Below are 14,375 nucleotides of genomic sequence, written 5' to 3' on the forward strand. Positions count from 1 at the left end.
CTGTTGCTGGCATGATTTATACTATGCTTGTAGCTGGGAAAACGTGATCTTGTTCTTGAGCATTAAAGTTGCTTGGAAATGACTCGCCGAAAGTGTAGCCAGAGCCAGTCTTCGTAATCACATCCTTACTTGATTATGCCGAGTATTATTCCAATTCTACAAGTTATTCTTCCCCTCCCTTTTTGCAAAAGGTGGCCGTTTTTTATTCAGTAAAACTGCTACTTGTCGTTTGAATTACTATATCTTTCTGTCTCGTAATTATTCGCTTTTGCTTTGATGGTTAGTGATCATGACATTCAAAATTCAATCTAGATGCACATTAAGATTAATTCCATCCTTTTAATACACTTAAAATTAAAGGACATGCTAGGACTAAGATTTTTTTTTTTTTTTTTTGGGGTGGGGGGGATACATTTCCTGGTGGAGTAATTACGACCACCTCAAGTAATCTCTCTATCCTTGTAAGAAAATCTTAGTGTATTTAAGGTTGTTCCAAACAATATCCTTGTCCTCTTATAGACAAAGGCAAACCCCAAATTAGTCACTAGACTATTTGGCTAGTCTCAGCCAAGTCCTAAATAGAATTTTTCAAGTCTCAATCATGTTCCCAATTTATAAATTATTCTCAACCACGCCCTTCTATTCATATGATAGTATGCATTTCTAAGCCCCTTCTAAACTACTAATGTTTAATGGATTTATCCAAATTTAGTATGTTGAAAACTTCCCAAAAGCAAACCCTAAATTTGATTGAGTCTCTGACCACATGAAAGCGACAGAAAATTAAGTTTGTTGTAAGTCAAAACCCTAAAATATTAGAAATATCATAATTATAGAAAGGCTTTATTCGTTCACGTCTCACTTGCTAAAAAGCTATTATAATCCTTTATATATATATATATAAACAAACTAGAAAATCCTAATAATACTGAATATAAAAAATAAAATATAAAAACTATTATCTTCAATTGAGAAAAAAAATTACAAAAGCATAATGATACAAAATTAAAATTAATAAACTAAGAAAAATATTTATTTTCCCAAAAAAGAAACTCTCCATCAATCTTCATAAGTTGCAAGGAACTCATCTTTAAGTTCAGACCTCGGTCAAAAACTATTTTTTACTATGAACATCCATTTGTGTATGGGTCACGCCATCATGGATCCCTAATATATTTGTGATGACATTTCCATCATAGGTCTCTAACACAAATATTTTATGCGGGATGCCCCATCATAGATCCCCAGCACAACATCTGTGTACATGTCACCTCAACACGAGCCCCACAATCAAAACTTTGAATAACAACATCCAGTGTCAATGAAAACAACACCCTAGTTATGAGATGTCTTTTTTCCTAGGAAGAACATTCTTATTCTCTTCTACACGATCACATTATGTTCTACAATCTCTTTTAACTATAGTTATTTAACATCACATAGTAGTAACTACTAGAAATCAATGAGCTCTGATACACGTTCTCTAGAACCTCCAACCAAAATCACTCGGAATGTTTGGCCTCTAATACTAACTAACGTTGAGGAGAGAAAATGATATCAAGGTTTCTTACAAGTCAAGACCATTAAAGACCAATAATATCATAACTATAAGGAAATTCTCAAGATACCTAATTTTATTCATCTATGTCTCACTTGCCAAAAAAACTATTACAACTTTTTATATAGAAAATAAACAAGAAAAAAAATAATAATATTAATGGGAAAAATAAAATATGAAAATTATTGTCTTCAAATAAAAAATAAACTAGAAAAACATAATCATACAGAATAAAAAAAATCAAATTAACTTAGAAAAATATTTATTTTTCCAAAAAAACTCATACATCAATCTCTTAATATATGTCCCTTTTATCATAATATCATTAGTTAATATATACCTCTACTTTTTTTTTGAAACCCACAATAACTCTTTCATTTTGGTGAGAATTAAATGATAAAAAGAAATAGAACTAATAAAAAAAAACTAAACTAACCTAATTAATTAAAATCAAAATAAAAGTCACATTTTTAATTATTTAATTTCATAAATGTAAATGGAAAAGTTAGAAATGTGTCATTAATAGAGTGTTTGTTTGTGAAGTGTGCTGCTTATAAAAAGCATGCAATATATGTTTTTTTACGCAGCGCACCTCTTAAACAAACATACTCTAGAACATAATAAAAATTAAACCTGCATTGAAATGATTTTAAGTAATGACAAATCACATAATATCATGAAATAAATATATTTATAGAACACAATAAAAATTAGATGTACTCAACAAATATGAAAAGAGGAGAAGGCTCAATTTTTTAAAAAAAAAATTGAAAGTGTAAAGAGATGAAATCCAGGTAATATCCCATGTTTTAATAAGCATGTCCATTCTATTAAACCCACGGTGAAATGATTTTAAGTAATGACAAATCATATGTGGTGGTGATAGTTGCATTTTGTCTTAAGCTTGAACAATAATAAAAATAAGAACACCAAGAGTCGGTGATTCTAAGAATATCTTCAATCTGAGGGCCCAAAGTTCGCTTTCTAAAATCTGAACGCCCTCAAGCTTGTTTTTCCACTATTTGGTCTTGAAGCCCATTAATCAAATGAAGTGAAGATTAGGGTTTTTTTTTTTTTAATGATAGCTTAGGAATAGTTAGCATGATATTTATAAAACTAAATTCATTAATACGACCACAACAACAACTTGAGAAATGAATTGGCTCGACCAATGAATTCTCTAGGTTAAAAGCCTATAACAATTCTTTATGAAGTATTTTTAGGTTTTCTTTATTTGATGCCATCAATAACTTTATTTATTTCCTTAGAACTAGTGTTTTTCTTTTTTTGAATTCATCATTTTAAGAAAACCGAGCCATGATAAATGGCTGACTAAGAGCCTGTTTTTTTTTCGTTTCAAAAATATTTTTAAAAAATTTTATTTTTATTTTTATTTTTTTCTTCAAATTAATTTTTTTGATTTTTTTCAATCGTTTTAATATGCTAATATTAAAAATAATTTTTAAAAAATAAATAATTTTTTTAAATATATTTCTAATTAAAAAAATATTTTAAAAAGCACCCACTACCATACACTTTTATACCCTAAAATATTCATTTGCCACAAACTCCATCTAAATTGAAACTTTTTAAGAGTTGACTTAGCACATAGAGAGTTTTAACGTTTTTGTCAAAAAAAAGTCTTAAATAATTTTTTTTGGTATTTTCTGATCGTTTTAATGTGTTAATATTAAAAATAATTTTTAAAAATTAAATTATTTTTTTAATATATTTCTAATTAAAAAATTATTTTAAAAAACAACCACTACCCCGTAATTTACACTTTTATACCCTAAAATATTCATTTGCCACAAACTCCATCTAAATTGAAACTTTTTAAGAGTTGACGTAGCACATGGAGAGTTTTAACGTTTGTGTCAAAAAAAAAAAAGAGTCTTAAACAAGATGAAAAACCAAGATTATTTAAATACAAAATAGAAAAGAAAAAAGAAAGAGAGAAAGAAAAAGACCCGTATGGGTGTAAATCTAGGCATGGAGGCTAAGGCCTAAGGTGATAGAGTGGGACCCAAGAATTGCGTGGCATCGTAAGCTGACTCACTCGCCACGATTTCATTAAAATATGGATGGGCTATGGGAAATGGCATGATGAATGGGGAGCAAGCATGATGAGAGAAAGGACGGGTGGCTTTGAGAAGGGCCCACAAAACCCCTTTGTCTCTAGTTGGATGCACATTCTCATCAACGTCAAGAACCTTATTTGCCGCGCTGTGGGCTTTGCTGGGAGACAAATCTAATCCAAATAGCACTCCCAATATTTATCAAAAAGTTTCTTATTTCTCCATGCTTGAATTTCACAGTTTTACTTGCCCATGCGATTTTGCGGTAAAATGTCTTGTTTCCAGTCCTATTTTCCCTTTTCTTTTCTTGCAGCTCTGCCTTTATTACCTGCAAAAAAAAAAAGAAAACAATTACCAGTCGATCCCACCTTTATTGTCTTAAGACAAAAGCCATAATCATGTTAAACTCAATTGCATTATACAAGTTCTTGTTTGCAATTAAGCATCTCCTCATTACAAGGAACCCTAACGGCCACTAGCAAATCTTAAGAGCTTCAAAGAAATGATTCCCAGATTTTGCCCATTCTTAGCATGCCTTTTTCACTATAATTAGCTTATCATATGGCAGGAAATCAAGAGCCCTGAAAGAATGTTTGCATTGCAGTTAATGAGTGTTTGTTTTTCCGTCTAAAAATTATTGTTGAAAATTCTTGATTTTATTTTATTTTAAATCGTTTTAATGGAATGATGTTAAAAATTAAAAAATATATTATTTTCAAATATTTTCAAATATTTTTTTAAAAAAAAAGATAATTTCATATATTTTCTTGAATATATATATATATATATATATATATAATAAATCAGGTTTTTTTTTAAAAAAAAAAACTGTACCTTTATCATTAATCATTGTGAGACTGTTACATGGGTAGCATCAAAATTTGTTTTCGAATGATGTAAAATGTCTCTTTGTAACCTTAAACTCTTGTGGTTAAATCTAATCAAGGAGGTTAATTGATTTGGAGGCAATGAAAAGGGACATTTTGCTTTATGGAAACTATTAGCTTGCAGTTCATAACATGACAGTAGTGGCAGACAAATGTGGACTTCATGAAAATCACTCCTGACCCACCAAGACAGACAAGTCATAATGCAAGATTTTAAATAAGCACCACAGTAAATGGAGTTCCTGTTCAAGTACTGGTTTTTACTTCGAAAAGTTTCTCCATTGGAGAAGTCGTTGAAACAAATAGTAAGTCACCGTTTGATCCTGGAATTGTGCTCCTTTTTTCTCTCTAAAGTGTTTTTAAAATTGGTCCTTGTTTTTAAAAAATATTTTAATATATTTTTCATTAAAAAATATTTTGCATCGTTGCTTGAAGGAAGAATTATGATTTTAACATTTTATCATGTTTAGACTATCTAAAGCACAATTAAAATACAATGTTTATTTAGAATATTGTCAGTCATTGATAGTAAATGGAAGTGTCTTCATCTTTAATTTTTTTATTTCACCATCGAGATGCTCGGAGACAAATCCAATACCTAATTAAAGCCCCATCAGCTAATATATATATTCAGTATATACATGTTCATCCTTTTGTAATTGTGGATTTGAACCCTAGTGTATGATAAAAGGAAATAAAAAGCAAAGTATAGAACTGTATTCTCTTACAACACCATCCAGATAAGGGACGTGCCGAGTTTAATATTAAGTGGTGTTATGTCTTTGACAGGATTAAAGTGTTAACTATGCTTTAAACTTGTTTGATTATCAAAAGTAAAACAAAAAAGTTTTAAAAGTTGTAAGAAACTGAGCTCGATGCTAAAAGACTTGACCTCCAAAGAGAGTTTTTCAGGGTTGTTTACGGGGGGAAAATCTTCATGATCGTCATTTAAGTATGTCTATGGCTTTTGTAATATTGCTATAATTTAAATCTCAAAGGCATTTTTCATATTATTACCGGATACCGTTAATGATCACACAACTAAACAGCTACGGCCTTCAGTACAAAAGTCGGCACTAGGAGATGAAACAGATGATTTAATTATGTAATGGGATGATATTCAAAAGGCAATCCTTTGGTCTCACACCTCTTCCATTTTATGTGCGTGCTGGAGAGCTTTGCGTGCTATCTACACGACTCATTTCAGTACTGTATGCGCACATACTGATAGCTTTTGGGGGGTTTGATGTGTAGTAGCACCAAACATTTGAAGAGTTTTCAAATCGAGGCTCCTAAAAACACCCTTTTTGATGGGACTTCTCTCGATTAAGATTTCTTGTGAATTAATGTTAAAAATGATATGACGTCAATAATAGGTGTATGCAATTTATATGAAGCAAGATTCGTTAGGTGAAACATTGAGATATGGCCTCATTAACTAGGGATATTCATATATGAAAACATGGATGGGATGAAGCTCATGAGGCTCGATGATGAAGATATGACCTAGTAAACTTGTTTCGCCATCCCAAGGTTCTTCTTTCTTCGCACCACAAGATGTTGTCTTGCATCCTCCGCTCTTTAATTGTGAAAAAATCTCTTGTTTTCACCCAAGAAACCTCATTTAAAGCACCATTAATTTCTAACTGGTGTTGCCATTTGCCACAAAAGAGGAATCCTAACCAAATAAAGATCCATCTCCATCCCTCCTAGCTAGGTGGGCAGGATAGACGTGGGAAGCCTCCTCCAAGAGAGAGACCACCGAGTATTAGCTATAGGAAGACGTTCCTTTTCTGTAGAGAAGAAAGATACCTTCTCTTCTAAAAAATCGGGGGGAGAGAGGTTATTACATGATCTTTAGAGACTTTACTTCTATCTAATCTGTAGTATTTAGCTACTTGAAATGGGAAGAAGAACAAGGGAAAATTGCAAATTTCCATGTAATTTGTCTTTATACTAGGGTACGAGGAAAAGGAGGGGGAGGGGAAAGGGAAAAAAAAAACTCCCGTGACCAACGTAAGCCGTTCTCTTTAAATTTGGAGCGAATGCGTAAGATTTTGTTAAGATTAGGATACAAATGTTTTATGGATTTTAAAATTAGGATATATATATATATATATATATATATATATATATATATAAAGAGCAAGAAATTGAAAAGAAATCAAATTTTAAATAAGAAAAAATAATATATATTTTTCTTATTTAAATTTGATTTCTTTACAACCTCTTGCTCTTCACTCGTATCGAAACAATACATAGATGGACAATATGAATGGCTTCACCTCATTCTATTTTCTTCCTCCCTCGGTTTTGTTGAGGAACATAGTCTAAACGACAATAAAAGCAAAACCATAGATGAGGAGGAATTGTGGTTTTGGACAACATATGCCTATATATACATGGGCATGAAGTAACATGATACGTGTTACACATATATAGATGCCTAGCTAGTGTTAATTAGGATAACCCACGCTACAAAATTGAGGTGCAAATAAGTCAAAAAGCAGCTAAGATTGGATCTGTGCGTTGGGGCTAGCTCTAACCAGAACCCCTTTTCTTCCTTTCTTTCTTTTCCTTTCGTTCCCTTTCCCTTTTCCTTTATAATATTTAGTTTATGAATGAGACTTAGCCTAAATAGACATGATATGTGGACTTGGGAATAAGATACTATTATTCTGCAAATGTGGAAGTTTGTCTTCTTCCAGTATTGGGCACTTGAATATATGCTTTTTCAAATGAGGGAATGGCTTCAAGTGAGGAGGGGGAATGGAGGGAGCCAGCCTTATGATGAAGATGTCAAAAGTTGTACATCTTTTTGAGCTTGGCTCAAAAATGTAGGGCACTACCAATTTTTATATTTCTGTACAGAGAAAGATGGAGAAAGAATGATGCCCTTGCCATTTTGTGAGACTGTTCCAGCATAGCAGAAGCCTATGGGCTGAGAGATAGCGAGGAGAGGAGTCATCATTGCTAAAGATCAAAGGCTATAGTTACATTCACTGGCATGGACCACCCCCATGATGGTAAAAGAAGTGTCACAAGTCACACCACCACCCTCCTCTCTCTCTCTCTCTCTCTCTCTCTCTCTCTCTCCCCCCGTCTATCAGCAAAATGCCTGCCCGTGGCTGGCCCTTTAGACTCCCAAAATCCCATGGCTAATCATTTGAGATTTATTTTCCTTGAGAAAGCTTTGGATTATATAAAACACATATAAATGGTGAGAAAGGAAGAGTGCCCTTTACAAAAGTTTCCAGCCAGAATCCTATAGATTGGCCTTCATAATTCATATGAAAACGTCTCCCCTTTAGCAAAAAGATTCACAAATTTTTGAAACCACACCACTCCCTTTCTCATGATTCAAAATTTAAACACCAAAGGCGAAAGTGGTGGATATTGTATAATTGAAGTGAAAAAGATCATGATCTATCAATCAATGTGATGAAAAAAAGATCATCTACTTTTTAGATTTATATCTCCATTTCATGCAAAGGATAATGCCCACTTTTGATCATGATAACTGTTCCAGAGGAGTGCTTGCTTTGCTACGCCAACCTTTTTCTCTTATTTTGAGAAATTCGACAATTTGGAACACTATTGACCAGCACTCTCTGCTGTGCTTCTTCTCTGTAACAAGACGTTCGGCGGGAAAGAAGATTTTTTGTCACACACCATGGTTTCGCAAAAGCTACATCTACATCTGCATGTTTTTTTTTCCCCTAAAAAAATTATAATTTGATTTGAATGCCGGACAAAATGGTTACACTTTTTCCTTGAAAAAGCTTAGATACGATAATGGGAGGAAAACGGTGCTTGAATAAACTTACACGCTCAAATCTGATGGTGCTAGTCAATAATCCTTCTAGATCTATGGGGTTTTTTTTATATTTTTTTTTTAATTTTTAGCATTAACACATTCAAGCCATAAAAAATATTAAATAAAAATATTTTAAAAAAAACACCAAAGTAAAAAAAGAAGCTGTACTGAATTAGCACCCCTGGCAGGCAACCAGGGAACAAAATTGGAAGGGCCAATTTGTCATTGATTTGATGCTTGGGATTCTTGTTTGCATGTTTTCATGGGTCTTGACATTCTGTAGAGCAACTAATCACTGGAATATCTAAACATATTCGGAGCAGCTGAATTGGGAAAACATAAATTATCTCCTAAATTAGTGATTCAAAAACTTGCGAGTGAGCAACTAATTATAGAGATTTAAACATTGCAGGGTGTGTGTGTAGAGAGTTCATCAACAAGTTAACCTTATGAAGTCCTAAGCGTATGTATGTTAATTTGCAATCCCTTTGTTATTTTCTTTGAAGCAACATGAAAGCTGTAAAGCACCTAAGAAAAATACGTGAAATATGACTAGTCGCCCACCACACATGTCGTGTCCTAGGAGTGATTGCTAATTCGAGAGCAGATATTTTTTTATTTAAAAATATATTAAAATATTTTTTTATATTTTAAAAAAATTATGTTTGATATTAGTATATTAAAATGATTTAAAAACATAAAAAAAAGTTATTATTTTAAAAAAACTTCAAATTTCTAAATAATATAATTTCAACTGTGCATTCGTAAACATCCATTTAAAAGCGAAGTTACAGCTAATATGAGCTAAATATTGTTCTTGTCCACACATGCGTTGTCTGCGATACTCACATAATTTGACTTCTTAAAGCTCATAGTGCACCCACATTTTTAAATGAAAACTTTTGTAAGGTACAATAATCAAATCACTTGGTTCGTTCTAGGGGGGGAAATTTTTTTAAGGCAAAGTAGATCGGTGGGAAAGCGAGGTTTATGTAATTTTTAATTAATGCCCGTCTATAGTTTTTTTTTTTTTTTTTTTTTTTTGCTTCACAGAAGGGCAAAAGAAATATCTCCGAGCATTTTATTGCTGTACTAAAAAGGCACTTTTGTCCAACTCGCACAGTCGGTCTCTACTTGTTGGTGTCCTTTAAAACCATTAGTGATTTCTTTAGGGGACCTGACATGACATGTATTATATATGTAAATATCCTTAATTAGAGGCTTAGTTTTGTTTTTTTTTAAAAAAAACTAAATAAAACTGAAGACCTATAATTTATCCTATAATTTATATATATCAGGACTTCAAATTACCATTAAAAAAAAATGAAGCAACATTTTGCTAATTCTTTCTTTTATTGTGGAAATAAATACAAAGTGCTAAGTAAAGAAAGAAGCAGAACCACGTGCAAGAAGAGATTTGATTAATCTAAGACAGGATTGCGGCGGCCAACGTTTCCCCAAATCGCGCCACCAATCACTCATACATTACGGACACCACAAAATACCACAAAGGTTACGAGATGATGCGGTAATCCTAGATTGATAGATATGATTTTTATACGTGTTTTGATTGTTTTTTAAATATTTTTTATTTAAAAATATGTTAAAATAATTTTTTTATTTTTTTTAAATTATTTTTAATATCAACATATTAAAATGATCTCGATTATTAAATTATTTTAACGAGAAGATGCAGTAATCCTAGATCGATAGATATGATTTTAATGGTGGGCTGTGATTGTTTTTTATTTAAAAAGATATTAAATTAATTTTTTTTTATTTTTTAAAAATTATTTTTAATATCAACACATTAAAATGATCTATAAACATCAAAAAATATTAATTTTAAAAAAAATAAAAATATTTAATTTTTTTAAAAATATTTTTAAAACATAAAAATAAACAACTCCTTTAAACAAAACCAAACAAAACTTCAACCCCATGTATTGTGTTTTTTTTTTATATTAATTTGCTGGCACTAAACGATGTGTTCTTGTTCATCATTCTTGAGTTACTACTCGATAACAAGGACTATAAAAGTGATGGAAACACGAGCAAGTACCACACACACATACTTTGATTGGGCTCTGTTTTTCATTTATGGAGTTTGTTTAGTGGATAATTTTTTAAAAAAATATTTTTTTAAAAAATAAATTTTTAAAAAATAATTATTTTTCAATGTTTGGTAATATTATACAAAATGAGTTGAAAAATAATTTATTAGTGTTTTATTTTTTAAGTTTATTAAAAAATAAAAAATAAATTTTACAAATTAAAAAGTTGAATGAGAATGAAATTGAAAAAAAAATTAATTTTATAAATTATTTCAAATAAAATAAATAACAAAGATCAAATTTGACAGATAAAAAAATTAAAAGACAAATAAAATTAAAAAAAAATAATTATAATGTCATAAATTATTTAAAATAAAATCAGATAAAAAATTTTAATTAAAAAAAATAAGAGAAAAAATTAACAATAAAAAAAAATAAGGATTAAAGTTTATATAAAAATTATCAAATTCTAAGAGATTAAATTGAAAAAAAAATTCAAAACAAAATATAAATCAATCAAAAGTTTAAAAACCAAGTTCGATAAAATCAACAAATAACATGATATTTTAAAATTTTTAACTTTTCTAAAACTTGTTTTTCATCCAAAATAAAATAAAATACTTTACTAAAAACTAATTTAAATTTAAATTTTTTTTAACGGTAAAGTGTTTTTCATTTGCTCACTTTTAAAATAAAAAACAAACATAAGAAATTTTTTAAAAAAAATCTAAAAAATAACTTTCCAGTACTTAATCCTCGATCCTCCTCACATGTCCTTAATCCACCTCAATATTGTTATGGTCAACTTGAACAAACCAACATGCCATGTGAAGACCATCCAAAGATTGCTCATCACATGTAGCTCAAGACTCTTCATTCTTTCTTTCACAGCAGCAGCAGGCGACAGAAAAAATCTCAAATTTGACTTCTTTAAAGAGAACATATATTCTAGCTACCAAGAGAGAAATTGAACTTCGTAAATTAAACTAAAGCATTTTAATTACTATCAAGAGCTAGCTAGGAGAAGTAATTAAGAGTGCCATGATCGTTTGTATAGGGATGTACAAGGATCATGAATTAATAATACATGGAAAAATGTCAAAATAAAAAAGAAAAGCTATTATTTACATATAACTAGGAGAGATTAAAAAGGAAATAAAATCAAAGAAAAAAAAAAGTTGTCCTAATTAGGTTAACCAAAAGTCATGGTTCAAATGGAGAGAGACAAAAAAATATTCTTTTCTTTCATGCATCAACATAGATACTCACCGCCATTTAAGCTTTATCCTCTTCATCTTCGTTCTCTCTCTCTGATTATGATCTCGTTATCATTTACTACTTCTTAATGGTGATCATCATATACTAATAATAAGAAACTTATATTCCTAATCAGAAGAACAAATCCACGATTCCATCATACCTTCACTTCTTGTAGCCACATTCTCTTGCCCCTTATTATCACCACGAAAATCTGATGATGATGAAGCCAAGAAGTTAACTTTCCCGTTTGTAACACGCTGGGTTGAGTTATTGTAATTGCCATTAATGGACCTTAGAAGACCTTGTTGTTGTTGATGATGATGATGGCCACCCTCATTTGAACCAACCCCATCTCCCCAGTTTGCAAGATTGTTGTTGTGATCACTTCTTCTCATTAACGTCGCATCCGCTGATGGTGACGATGATGATGAAACTATATTTTGAAGCCCTGTAAGGTTTGTGCTAACATGGCCGTGGCTCATCCCGAACTCTTCTAAACCACCCATTTTGAGATGTGAATCATTTGATGGGATTTCTAAAGAAGACCCTTGTTGTGCTTTTGTGGTGCCAAGGATATTGGTTGAATTTGGAAGTGGATATTTTTGAGGGGCTTGAAAAAGAGGGTGGAAATTGAGAATTGGGTTTTGGACGTTGATGTTGAGCAAGTGGTGCGGCTGTTTCAAAAGGCCTAAATCAGAAGGTAGTTGGTAGTTAATGGAAGTTGAGGAGATATTAGAAGTAGTAGTACTATTAGTACAAGCACCGGAATTGTTGATGTTAGTTGTAGTAGTGGAGGCTATAGCATCAACCATAGAAGTAGAAAATGATGATGCAGTAGAGCCTGAAGAGGCAAATGGTGGTGCTGGTGGTGGAGGTGGTTGGAATCTTTGAGCAAACGGTCTTAAAAGGTAAGGAGGCGGTGAAGGGTCCAAATGGTGAGAGACAGCTGATCTCAAAGTGGAGGCTGCAGTTCCAAATAGATCAAGCCTGCTTCTTGGGAAAGGTGAGGATGTGAAGGGTGGTGCAGGGATCCCTGTAAACTCCTGAACCATGGCTCTGAAATTGGTGGTGTCTGTGGTCAAGACAGTAGTTGGTGCACGCCTAGAAGCTCTTGATCTTTTCTTCGGGTTTCTAACCCCTGCAGTGTTACTGACTTGATCATTTGTCCCTGAAACTGAAACTGGACCTCTTGTAGCACTTTCATGTCCATGTGGTGGTAGAGACTGAAAAGTGGTTCTAGTTTGAGTTTGGTTGGTAAACAACTGTTGGGTTGGTGAGGAAGACGAAATGAAGCCACCAAGATCAGTGCAATTGGGTTCAGATCTTAAGTTCTTAGACCAAACCATATCAAGATTGAGGAGTGAATTTGGGTTCGTGAAAGGAGGTGGTGGTGATCTTGATGATGCTGATGATAAAGGATCAAAATAGTTTGATAAAGGGTCAAACAACATCGTTGATGATGAAGAAGAGTGGTGGGTTTGGTGGTGGTGGTGTTCTGGTTGTGGTGGTGGGTTACTAGACATGGGACCAACATGGCTTAATGGGTTGTTATTGTTGTTCAAGAAAGCTGAGATTGACTCAGCGCGTGAATCATACTCTTCATCTCCACCACTGGAGGATTGCATACTTCCACTATTGCCAGAATCCATTTTTCTTCAAGAAAAAGAGAGAGAAACTAAAAGGGAAAGACGTAAAAGAAAGACAGAGATATGGAGAGAGAGAGAGAGAGAGAGATGTATCTATATATGCAGTGAGATTTTTGCGTGCTTACTTATTGACTTACCACACAGACTCGATCAGGCTCATTTAAGAAGGGGGGAGAAGCTACAAAACAAAGCATGTCGTAATATAAAGGAAGAAAGCGAAAAGTCTTCTGGAAGATAAATCAAGGAGAGCTATTCTCAGAAAAAGTACCCCAAGTTGTCTTTAAAGCTCTGATCTACAAAGAAGACAGCGTTTGGCTTGCTTTTACTTGGTTTTGGACAAAAGGGTATATGATGGTGTAAAGAATGGAATAAACAGCCCAGGATCATGAAATTGATAGTTCCATCAGGGAAGAAAGAGATAGAGATGAATGGAAGCTAACTCTCTTTGGGTGTTTTCTGTTTCCCTTTTGTTTTTAAGCGTAATATGGGGGTACTGAGGTGAGTTAGGGTTTTCTTCAAGAGACAAAGAGAAAGAAGGGTGGTTCTCCAGCCTTTTCTTCTCTCAAACAGAGGCCGCTTCTGCTCGCAGTTTCTCTCAAAAGATCAGAGTGGGGTAGCCGAGGGGGAGAGGGGTGTGATAGGAGCGGCAAGGCAACTGGTCAAAGTATGTGAGAGGTGTGGTTTTGATTCAGTGTGAAAAGAAGAAAAGGATAAGAGGCGAGGGAGAGCTGTTAAAATATACTACCACCATAGTACTAGAGAGATAAAAGTCTCTACATTTAAGTATGGTATTACCATGTTTTTTTAATTATTTTGATGTCTCAGGATTAAAAATAAATTAAAAAATATATATTATTTTTATATATTTTTAAACAAAAATATTTTTAAAAATAATATCTACCATTCTAGCCCCACATACTACCACAGTACTGGTACTAGATAGAAAGTATTAAAATTGTCTTCATGCACCGATTAAAAATATATGCTATGATTAAAATTATTTATGGGTGTAGAATAATGTGATGGGCAAGCAACCAAATTAGGAAAAATGGTAGTTGAATGGTATAAAAGAGGT

At 32.4% G+C, this 14,375-nt stretch overlaps 1 protein-coding gene across 1 annotated transcript; it reads right to left on the minus strand.

The window, feature by feature from the left end:
• Positions 1-11,361: 11,361 nt before the first annotated feature.
• LOC133672741 (uncharacterized) lies at positions 11,362-13,994 on the minus strand. Its single transcript, XM_062093256.1, has 2 exons — positions 13,569-13,994; positions 11,362-13,478 (listed from the first exon to the last, which is right to left on the minus strand). Exon 2 carries the CDS (start codon positions 13,301-13,303, stop codon positions 11,780-11,782), a length of 1,524 nt encoding a protein of 507 aa, XP_061949240.1. The 5' UTR covers positions 13,304-13,478; positions 13,569-13,994; the 3' UTR covers positions 11,362-11,779.
• Positions 13,995-14,375: the final 381 nt, after the last annotated feature.

Source organism: Populus nigra, chromosome 14 (genome assembly GCF_951802175.1).
Source record: "Populus nigra chromosome 14, ddPopNigr1.1, whole genome shotgun sequence".
Lineage (NCBI taxonomy): Eukaryota > Viridiplantae > Streptophyta > Magnoliopsida > Malpighiales > Salicaceae > Populus > Populus nigra.